The sequence below is a fragment of the Arachis ipaensis genome, chromosome B3 (genome assembly GCF_059453495.1).
Source record: "Arachis ipaensis isolate K30076 ecotype BB chromosome B3, ASM5945349v1, whole genome shotgun sequence".
Lineage (NCBI taxonomy): Eukaryota > Viridiplantae > Streptophyta > Magnoliopsida > Fabales > Fabaceae > Arachis > Arachis ipaensis.
The window spans coordinates 59,219,554-59,230,751 of NC_142438.1; the positions used below are offsets into that span (position 1 = coordinate 59,219,554).

Below are 11,198 nucleotides of genomic sequence, written 5' to 3' on the forward strand. Positions count from 1 at the left end.
TGAGTTGATTAGGACTTTTGGATTGAGATTAACTAGTCTTATTTGACTTTCTCCCTATGTGAAGATAACATTGTACCTTCTTCTATTGTTGGAGATGATGAAATAAGATAAATTCTTGTTAATCATTGTTATGATTAGTGACTAGGATAGAAAGCCTATATTCTCAATCCTTGCCATGAATGTTTCTCTTTATTAATTGCTTTCTTTAATTGTTTACTTTACTTTTCTCGTCATTTGTTTTCTTGCCCTTTCATCAAATCAAACCCCTCCATGTTCCTTCATAGCAAAAAATTGAACACTTCATTGCAATTCCTTGTGAGACAACCCGAGATTTGAATACTTCGGTTAATTTTCATTGGGGTTTGTACTTTTGACAACCAATATCTATTAAAATTTGAATTGAGCATTACTAGTTGGTTGGAAACTATATTAATAACGGAATTATTTTGAATGAAATTCCTAACCATATGAAAATGTTCTCATAAGCATACGACGCGTGAGTGTCGTCCACGCGTACGCGTAGATTCCCCAAAATGTGAAGTGACGAGTGAGCGTCAGTCACGCGTAGGCGTACATACTCGGCTTACCAGACGCACGATTCCAGCATTATACCAACACAACTCTCTGTTCAATGTACCAAAGTGCGCCGATTTTTCATACCACGCGTATGCGTCGCTGATGTACACGCGTGGAACCACAAAATTGCTAGTGACGCGTACGCATGGGGTGGTTTGCGTGCCAGGCACCCCACCCACACAGTTCCAGCGTAACTCTCTGTTCATTGTATGGGAGAGCGCCGACCTCCACATGATGCGTGCGCGTCATTAACGCTTACGCGTCAGCTGCACTTTTTTTTATATTATAAAAATAAATCAAAATAAAAGTAAACATGCAGATATGGAAATTAACACTGACATAAATAAAATAGAACTAATAAAAAAGAAGATCATGCCATGGTGGGGTGCCTCCCACCTAGCACTTTTAGTTTAAGTCCTTAAGTTAGACAATTGAGGAGCTCCTTGTCATGGTGGCTTGTGCTTAAAATCCTGAAACTTCCACCAACGCTTGGACTTCCAATAAGCTCCAACATTTCCAAGTGAATTCACCAAGCCTTGATGAAGTTCTTCACAAGCTTTGAGCTCCCAAAATTGATCCTCATATATTCCTGGATCCCAAATCCTATTTTTACACCCATCTTCAAGTTGATCATCATTGTTCCAACCGGGTGGCAAGCAATCTGAATTCTCACTGAGGCATCCCAACAACATTCTAGACCCAATCAATTGATAATTATACCAACCATTGCACTTAGGCCTTGAACATCCAACCATAACGAACCTAGGATTGTATTGCCAACCACTAACCATCCCCCTTTTACTCTTAAAACCATAGATATCTCTAAGTTGTCCATCCGTCTCAAGCAAACCATATGCAAGCAAGAAATTAAAGCTTAAGGAGTAGAGATTTACCCCCTTGAATGGTAGGACGGATGGTGATGGTTTCGGGAGAGGTGTCTCCAATGGCGGCCCTGCCAATGTACGCTTCACTCTCTTGGACTCCTCTTTGATGATCTCCACCTCCTGACAAGCTTCTTCAACATTAACCTTTTTTTCAAGTCCAATGGTAGAGGATTCAATTGTAGATAAAAACTCATCAATTATTGAATCCATCTCATGATCAACCTCCTCAAAGTCTTCAACCATGATATGCCTTGGAGGTTGTACACTTTCCTCAACATCAAATTCAAACATCTTGGAAGGAGGCTTTATGACCTGAGTTTCCCATGGAGGTTCTGCATCTCCTAAATCTTCAACAACTTCCTCTTCTTCAATAATTTCGGCGTTCTCCACTTGCTCTAGTACAAAATCAAACTCCTCCTTGATGTCTTCCACCTCTTGACAACTTTCTTCAATTCCCACTTTCTTGTTAACTTCTTTCAACTCTTCCTCATTGATCAAGTCATGTGTTGGAGGGTGTATACATTCCTTCTCAATATTGGTTTCACATCCGATGGAAGAAGCTTCAACAAAATTCCTATTATCACTTAGTGTAGAGTTGTCTTCAATGGTGGAACTTCCCTCTTGTTTAGCCTCCCCTAATTCTTCAACTATTCCTACATCTTCAAGGGTCTCTCCTACCTTCACTTTTGGGCTTCCTCTTGCTTCTCTTAAAGTATGGATGCGTGAACCCGAGCCATTAAGTCCCTAAGATGATCTCTTCTCTCTTGTTCCATGTCAATAGCATAATTGGGATCATGTTACTCTTGGATTGATGGATATGGGTGAAAAAGAAGTGCACTAGAGCTTGAGGGTTGAGTATTGGGGGTAGAGGATGGATCCACATGGGATATAAGATCTTGGAGAGTAGATGTGAGACCGGTGTGAGTAGAGGTAAGTGTTGCTTGCAGCTCTCTTTGCCCTTGGTGAATAACACTTAAGGTATAATCTATGGGAGTTTGGGGTAGAATAGAGGGTTCTTTTGTTGGAAAAAAGAGCTCATAATGGGAGGGTGGTTCTTCTTGATAAGGATATGGAGATGGTGTATATTGAGGTGGTGGTTCTTGGGGGTAATTGTGTTGGAATTGGGGTGGTTATGTATATGGTTCATATAGTTCATATGGTGGTTAGTATGGTGGATAAGGATTAGGGTCATATGGAAGTGTTTGATTGTAGATAGCTTGTGAGTATGGTGGTTCAAAGCTATGCTGAGGAGGGGGTTCATAGTCATATGGTGGGGCTTGTTGGTAACTACAAGGGGTCCACCATAGCTATTGGATTGATATGCATCCTGGAATGGCTCTTGCTCATAGTACGTTGGTGGAAGTTGTTGCCAAAAAGGTTGATCATATGCTCGAGGCTCCTCCCACCTTTGATGGTTCCATTCTTGATACATATCTTCATTGTAGCTTTCATTCCCTACAATATATATAGTTGTAATCACTCTCATAGCCAAAGGGATGAGAATTCATAGCAGTAAATAGAAATAAAAACTAGTAAAAATAAGCAACAAACTCCTAAAATTAACAAAAACTAACAAACATGCAAAAGGTAAATATATAAAATAACCAATAATAAGGCACACGTTTGCAATTCCCCAGCAACGGCACCAAAAATTTGACGGAGGGAAAATGTCGGTAAAGATTTTCACAAAAATGTCGCGTTGCAAGTATAGTTCTAAACCGACAATTAAACCTCAATCAATAATTAATTTGTTGTCACTTAAGCAAACTCAATAAAATTAACCGGAGTATTTAAACCTCGGGTCGTCTCTCAAGGAATTGGTTATATATGGAAAAGTATTTTTGGAGTTTTTGTGATAAGAGACAAGTAATGTAAATAACAAGGAAATAAAATAACAACTAAGAAAAGTCCTAGCAAGGATTGAGAATTGGAATTTCTATCCTCATTATCATTATCAATTGTGATGGTAATTGTCTTTTGCTTTTACTTAGTTAACCTCTAACAATGAAGGAAAGTCAAGTGAGCAAAATCAACTTAAGTTCACAAGTCCTAATCAAATATTAGATTTAGTGAAGCTGATGACAAGTCATCTTAGGCTAGTTTCACAAGCCTTTTTCATTAGTTTGTACTTGGTTTTCATGCATTTTGTAACAACCCTGATTTTCGAGTATGCGAGATCTTTTCCGAAGGCACGAATTTCGCTAGAAGATCAGTAAAGGGAACACCTCTTCTATATCAACAAGTATCTCAATCCTCATAGTCATTATGTCATCCTTAAGCTAGAACCTTTTCCGAGGCAAGCTCGATAACGCAGTCACGAAGAACCTAGTTTTTGAACCATATCGGTTGGCAGTTTTGATTCTGATTTTTGTAAATAGTCTCTGTTTGATGAACCGGACTCGATTCAATTTGTGTTAAAATCATGTAGAAAAGATGGGGTTTTAGTGGCTGAGAATTTATTTTGAATTTTGGTAAAAATCGGTTGCTGAAAAGACTGAAAAACGGGTGAAAACAGAGAAAGAATCTGAAGAATTTACGAAGAACATGAAGAACACTTTGAGTGTGGTGAAGAACATTGAAGAACACCTTTTAGATCTTAAAAAGGGTAAGGTTGTAATTATTTTGGTGTTTGAGGGGTTATTTGGTAATTTCTGAAAGTTAGGGTGGTTAAAGTAGAAATATTAAAAGTTACCGGTGGTAAAAAGTGAATTTTAAAGGTTAAAAGTTAAAGTGAGGTAATTTTCGAAAATATATTAATAAAATAATAAATAATAATAAAATATTAAATAATAATATTTAATTAAAAATAATATTTTAATAAAAATAATAAAATAATGCAGAAAAGGCAGTTTTCTGTAAAAGCTTTAGAAAGATAACTTTAAGCGTAGAAGCTAATAATTACCTTCATAAAACACTTAGGGAATGGTAATAACATGTTAGTAAGGCAAAGATAAAGGAAAGATATAAAGTTAAAGAAAAGATAAAAAATAAAGAAAAGTCTGTAAAGTTTTAATAACAAAAAAGCAGACAGAGATTAGTGAACGAACTAGGGCAACATGGTTAGTTCTTGAATTGCGACTAGGGTTAGGTATTATAAGAAAAGTTAGACTGTTTCAGTATACACTTAATGAACCTATACTTGGGACAGGCTAACTATTCATACCAAAATTTACATAAGCTTTAAATATATACGTTAAGCAGAGAAACCAGAGCAGAGTAAAGAGATACAGAGAAAAAAGTAATCAGAACAGAGTAATAAGACAAAGAGAGAAGAGTAATATAATAAAGAGTTAAGCCTTGTGGCATGATATTCTATTGTATGTTTATCTGCTGTTTTTCCGTTGGCCCTAGAGGTCCTGTAGGCCCAAGTTCACCTACAGTAAGTTGTTATTCCTGTAGGCCGAAGTTCACCTACAGTGAATATCAATTGTGTAGCTCTAAGGCCATTCCATCTTGAAAGGCATAGTGGCGATAGTGGCAAATTATATATCTGCTCTAAGGTCATTCCATCTGGCGCTTGAGTGCAGCTTCTTGAAAGGCGTCCAATCCTTCTAGAACAAGGGGAAGACCTAGAGCTTTTTGAATGGCCTCTTCTGTAATGGGGACTTGCTTCTAACAGACGTAGACAGACTGCAGGGTTGGTAGGTGGAAGTTGGAGTAGAACTCGACTACCCAAGAAAGATTGACCTGCCTTGGATGTCTCTGTAGGAAATCCCATTGTTTTCGTGAAATCTGCGGCTCAACAAATGTAGCAATGTGGTTTGGAAGGAGAAGAAGGTATTCGTTGTTGTAATTCCTTTCTGCCAGGATGGGGAACATCTGCTCACAGTAGCGATTGGGGAATCGCGCAGTGTCCTTTGCTGGGAAGGCTCTTTCTTTATCATCAACTTTTATAATCCTCTTAATTTTCTTTGTTGAGGGCTTAACCGCAGTTGAAGAGGGTTCTGCCATTAATGCTCTTTTCGTTCCTCCTCTTGCTGGTTGTTTGGGAGTGGCTTTCTCCTTTCCTTTCTTGGTGGCCATCCTGAAAAAGAAAAGAGAAAGTAAATTAAATTTAAAGGGGTAGAGTAAGGAAGAGAGCGGGGAAGGTGGTAATCAATGCACAATAAAGAAGAATGACGTTAACACATGGTCATGACTACATGTGAAAAGTTCATCAATGAAAATATAGCAAGTGCATGTGGGGACAATTAAATGCAAGGGGTTTATTGGCATGCAGGCAAAGGCATGAGTAGCATAGATCAAGCATTCAATGTTCAAGTTAGATTACCAAGTCTTTCAAACTAACAATTTGTTTGTAATAACAATTATATTTAATTAATAAAATATAAAAAGGGTTTTGTGAAAAGCAAGCATTGAAAAGTAGAATAAAGTAGAAGAAAAAAAATGCATAATGCCATATGGGCCTTTTCACAAACACATAGCATGCATGATAGTTAAGTTATTGAAAGCATGAATTTGAACATGCAAGTATCCCTTGAAAAAGTAATATATAATTGTCTAACAAATTTATAACAATCCACAAGCATATAATGACTCACATAAATTTATAACACCAAATAAAAAGGAAAAAGAAAGGAGAAAGAAAATATGAATAATGAAGGTAAAACGAAAAGAAAAGAAGATAATATATAAAAATAAGAAGAATAATGGAAAAGTAACGGGGGAAGGAGAAAAAGAAAAACCTTGTTAATGGGGTGAGAGAGAGAGAGAAAGTGTAAAAAGTGAGAAAGAAGGAAGAAGGAAGAAGGGAAGAAAAAGAAATAAGGAGGGAAAAGAGAAAATAGGATTTGGGGAGAAAAAGATAAGATAATTGGCAAATCAGGAAAACTGTGCGGCGCAAGCGACGCGGTCGCGTGAGGCACGCGGTCGCGCGACTTGCGCTTAAACTGAATGACGCGGTCGCGTCGGTCATGCGGTCGCGTGACCCGTTTTAGGCTAATGGCGCGAGGGCAGCCTCGCGCTCGCACAACTCTCTATTCAAAATCATTAATTGCCAAATATTGGGTGACATGATCGCGTGGGGCATGCGATCGCGTGAGTGGTCAATTGTTGCGAGGTGACGCGGTCGCGTCGGTCACGCGGCCGCGTGGAAAGGATTATGCGTTCAGCACCAATCCAGCACCACTCTAGCACAACTTTCTGTCGTGCACCTTTTTTACGTCGAAGTCCAGGTCACGCGGCCGCGTGGGGCACGCAGTCGCGTGGGAGGCCATTATTCCCACTCGACGCGGACGCGTCGGCGACGCGGTCGCGTGAGGCGATTTGTGCCATTGGCACGCCTCCAGCCACGCTCCTGCATAACTCTCTGTTCGTTTATTATTTTCTCCCATCTCCTTGCGACACGGACGTGTCAATGATGCGATCGCGTCGCGTAGCTTTTTTTTAATTTAAAGGTATGTAAATGCAGATGCACGAAATCTACTAATAAAGAGAAGAGTTATTGAATAGGAAAATTAAAAATAAAGAAGAGAACGATCATACCATGTTGGGTTGTCTCCCACCTAGCACTTTGCTTTAACGTCCGTAAGTTGGACGCTCCACTAGCTCAGTCTTCGGCTATGTGGGGATCTTCCAAGAGGAACATCTCGAGCTCCTTGTTTTTCCTCAGCTGCTCGCCATGGTACAGCTTTAAACGATGTCTATTAATTTTGATAAGTTCAGAGCTTGAAGGATGGCTTAGGTGATAAACTCCGTACGGTTCGGCCTTCTCTACTCCGTATGGACCTTTCCATCTTGATCTCAACTTGCCTAGCATGAGCCTCAGTCGAGATTTGTAAAGGAGGACTAAATCCCCAGGTTGGAACTCTTTCCTCCTGATGTGCTGATCATGTACAGCCTTCATCTTCTCCTTATATAGTCTTGAGTTCTCATAAGCTTCCAGGCGAAGGCTTTCCAATTCTTGCAGTTACAATTTCCTTTCAGCTCCGGCTTTCTCAATTCCCATGTTGCACTCCTTTACTGCCCAGAAGGCTTTGTGCTCTACTTCAACAGGGAGATGACAAGCTTTTCCATAAACTAAGCGGAAAGGACTCATCCCAATGGGTGTTTTGTATGCGGTTCTGTACACCCAAAGTGCATCTTGTAGCTTGGTGCTCCAGTCTCTTCTATGAGGTTTGACTATCTTCTGCAGGATACACTTTATTTCTCTGTTTGACACCTCGGCTTGCCCATTAGTCTGAGGGTGGTATGCTATTGCAACCTTATGAATTATCCCATGCTTCTTCATTAATCCAGTTAGTCTCCTATTACAAAAATGGGTGCCTTGATCGCTTACGATTGCTCGTGGTGATCCAAAGCGACAAATAATATAGTTTCTCACAAAGGAAACAACAGTGTTAGCATCATCAGTGCGGGTAGGAATTACTTCCACCCATTTGGAAACGTAATCTACAGCTAACAATATATATAAATAACCATTAGAATTTGGAAATGGACCCATGAAGTCAATGCCCCAAACATCAAAAATTTCACAAAAAAGCATAATTTATTGAGGCATCTCATCCTTCCTGGATATATTACCAAATTTCTGTCATGGGAAACAAGATCTACAAAATTCAGCAGCATCTCTAAAAAGAGTAGGCCACCAGAATCCACAGTCTAAGATTTTTCTAACAGTTCTTTGAGGGCCAAAATGTCCTCCACTCTCAGATGAGTGACAGGCCTCTAAGATGGACTGTAATTCTGATTGAGGCACACACCGTCTAATTACCTGGTCAGCGCCACATCTCCATAAATATGGGTCATCCCATATATAAAATTTAGACTCGCTTTTTCAGCTTGTCTCTTTGATGCTTAGAAAAGTTTGGAGGAAAAGTGCGGCTAACTAGATAATTAGCTACAGGTGCATACCAAGGGACTATCTCATATACTGCTTGCAGGTTATCAAATGGGAAATTATCAGCTATAGGAGTGGAGTCATCTATAATATGTTCAAGGCGACTCAAGTGGTCTGCCACTAAATTCTGGTTACCACTCCTGTCCTTAATTTTCAAATCAAATTCTTGTAATAGCAGTATCCAACGTATAAGTCTTGGTTTGGACTCCTTTTTAGCTAATAAATACTTTAGAGCTGCATGGTCTGAATACACTATTACTTTAGTACCAAGTAAATAGGCTCAGAATTTATCCAGAGCAAAAACAATAGCAATAAGCTCTTTCTCAGTAGTAGTGTAATTGGACTGAGCGGCATCTAAAGTTTTAGACGCATAAGCAATAACAAAAGGATCCTTACCTTCACGCTGAGCCAGTGCTGCTCCTACGGCATGGTTGGAAGCATCACACATTATTTCAAATGGTTGGCTCTAATCTGGTCCTCTCACAATTGGAGCTTGAGTCAGGGCGGTCTTCAGCTTATCAAACGCTTGTTTGCAATTTTCACTGAACTCGAACTCAATATCTTTCTGCAGTAGCCTGGATAAGGGAAGTGCTACCTTACTGAAGTCCTTGATAAATCTCCTATAAAAGCCTGCATGGCCAAGGAACGAACGGACTTCCCTCACAGAAGAGGGGTAAGGTAAACTAGAAATAACATCCACTTTTGTTGGATCTACAGAAATGCCAGTATTAGACACAACATGTCCTAGTACAATACCTTGTTTTACCATAAAGTGACATTTCTCAAAATTTAATACAAGATTTGTACTGACACATCTATCTAATACTCTAGATAATCCATCTAAGCAAAGGCTAAAGGAATCGTCGTATACACTGAAATCATCCATAAAAACCTCCATACAGTCCTCAATAAGATCAGAGAAAGGACTCATCATGCACCTCTGGAAAGTAGCTGGTGCATTGCACAAGCCAAAGGGCATTCTCTTGTAAGCATAAGTCCCAAAAGGACCTGTAAAAGTGGTCTTTTCCTGATCCTCAGGAGCTATATGAATCTGAAAATAACCTGTATACCCATCTAAAAAACAATAATGTGATTTACCTGACAGGAGATCCAGCATTTGATCAATGAATGGAAGAGGATAGTGATCCTTGCGGGTTGCTTGGTTGAGGCGTCTATAGTCAATGCAGACCCTCCAGGCGTTCTGAACTCTGGTTGTCAGGAGCTCTCCATGCTCATTCTTCACTGTAGTGACTCCAGACTTCTTTGGCACCACTTGTACTGGGCTTACCCATTCACTGTCTGAGATGGGATAGATGATATCTGCCTCTAGTAGTCTGGTCACTTCCTTTTTGACAACCTCTAAGATAGTGGGGTTCAGTCTTCTCTGGGGTTGACGGACAGGTCTCGCTCCCTCTTCTAAAAATATTCTATGCTCACAGACTTGAGGGTTTATGCCTACTATGTCTGCCAAACTCCACCCAATTGCCTTCTTGTGCCTCCTCAGCACACTAAGTAACTGCTCTTCTTGTTGAGAAGTAAGTTCCCTTGCAATGATAACTGGAAACCTCTGCCCATCTTCAAGGTAATCATATTTGAGGTGTGGAGGAAGGGGTTTTAATTCTAACTTCTGATCATGGTCAGGCTCTGGGTTGTCTGGAGCTAGTAACAGTGGTAGAGCACTGTCATTGTCCTCTGAGAATATCCCCACACTTGGACCTTGTCCTGCGTGCTTCTCTTTAAATTCCTCCTGATGGACTTCAGCCACGGTATCATCTATAATGTCACACTTGAGGATAGAGTGATCCTCCGGTGGATGCTTCATAACTCCGTTCAGATTGAAGATCACTACTCGGCCATCTATTTCAAAAGAGTATGTTCCTGAAAAAGCATCTAATTTAAACTTTGAGGTCTTCAGGAATGGCCTTCCGAGTAGGATTGATGATGGCTTGTCTGAGTTATTTTGGGGCATTTCCAGGATATAAAAATCAGTGGGGAACGTGAGTCCCTTAATGCCCACTAATACATCTTCAACAACTCCAGCCACTGTAATAATGCTTTTATCTGCTAACACAAAACGAGCTGCCGACCTTTTTAAGGGGGGAAGCCTCAAAATATCATATATAGACAAAGGCATTATACTCACACATGCTCCTAAATCACACATGCAATCAGAAAATACTACACCACCAATAGTACAATTAACCATACAAGGACCTGGGTCACTACACTTTTCAGGTAAACCACCCATTAAAGCAGATATGGAACTTCCTAAAGGAATAGTTTCTAATTCATTAATTTTGTCCTTATGTATACATAAATCTTTTAGAAACTTTGCATACTTAGGTACCTGTTGAATAACATCAAATAGAGAAACAGTTACCTCAACCTTTTTGAATATCTCTACCATTTTTGGATCAGGTTCCAGCTGCTTCCTGGGCTTCCTTGCAAGTTGTGGAAATGGAATAGGAGTGGTGTCTTCTGCAGTGTCTGCGCCTTTTGATGCTTCCTCCTGTGGTTGAACTTCTTCTTTTTCAGTTATGTCCTGTATGTCTTCTTCCTCTTCAACATCTTCTATTTCCACTACCTCTTCAGCTGAGGTGTGTTCTGGTGGGCTTGGCTCCTCCTGGTTCCTCTCCTGCAGTGTGGTTCCGGACCTTAGGGTGATGGCGTTAATACCACCCTTGTGATGACAAGTCATCTTAGCCTAGTTCACTAGTCTTTTTCCTTTGTTTTCATTTAGTTTTATGCACTTTCTTAAGCCATAAGTAAGCCAATTGGGTTGAATTTCATGTTTCCTTTGATTCAATCAACCAGGGATAAGTTGATGCATTTTCATGAGTTTTTGTGCCATAATTGCTCATGTGACAAGAAGAAGAACAACTCTCATGATTATGGCATAG

General features: G+C 39.8%; 1 protein-coding gene across 1 annotated transcript in view; it reads right to left on the reverse strand.

Moving 5' to 3' along the window:
- LOC148570780 (uncharacterized) overlaps nucleotides 1-10,996 on the reverse strand; it is a 29,067-nt gene extending 18,071 nt beyond the window's left edge. The window contains exons 1-2 of the mRNA XM_088507160.1: nucleotides 10,975-10,996; nucleotides 8,954-10,890 (exon numbers count right to left, since the gene is read on the reverse strand). Of these exons, the coding sequence (XP_088363286.1) occupies nucleotides 8,954-10,890; nucleotides 10,975-10,996 (1,959 nt within the window). The remainder of the gene's footprint in view (nucleotides 1-8,953; nucleotides 10,891-10,974) is intronic.
- Between the last annotated feature and the right edge of the window lie 202 nt (nucleotides 10,997-11,198).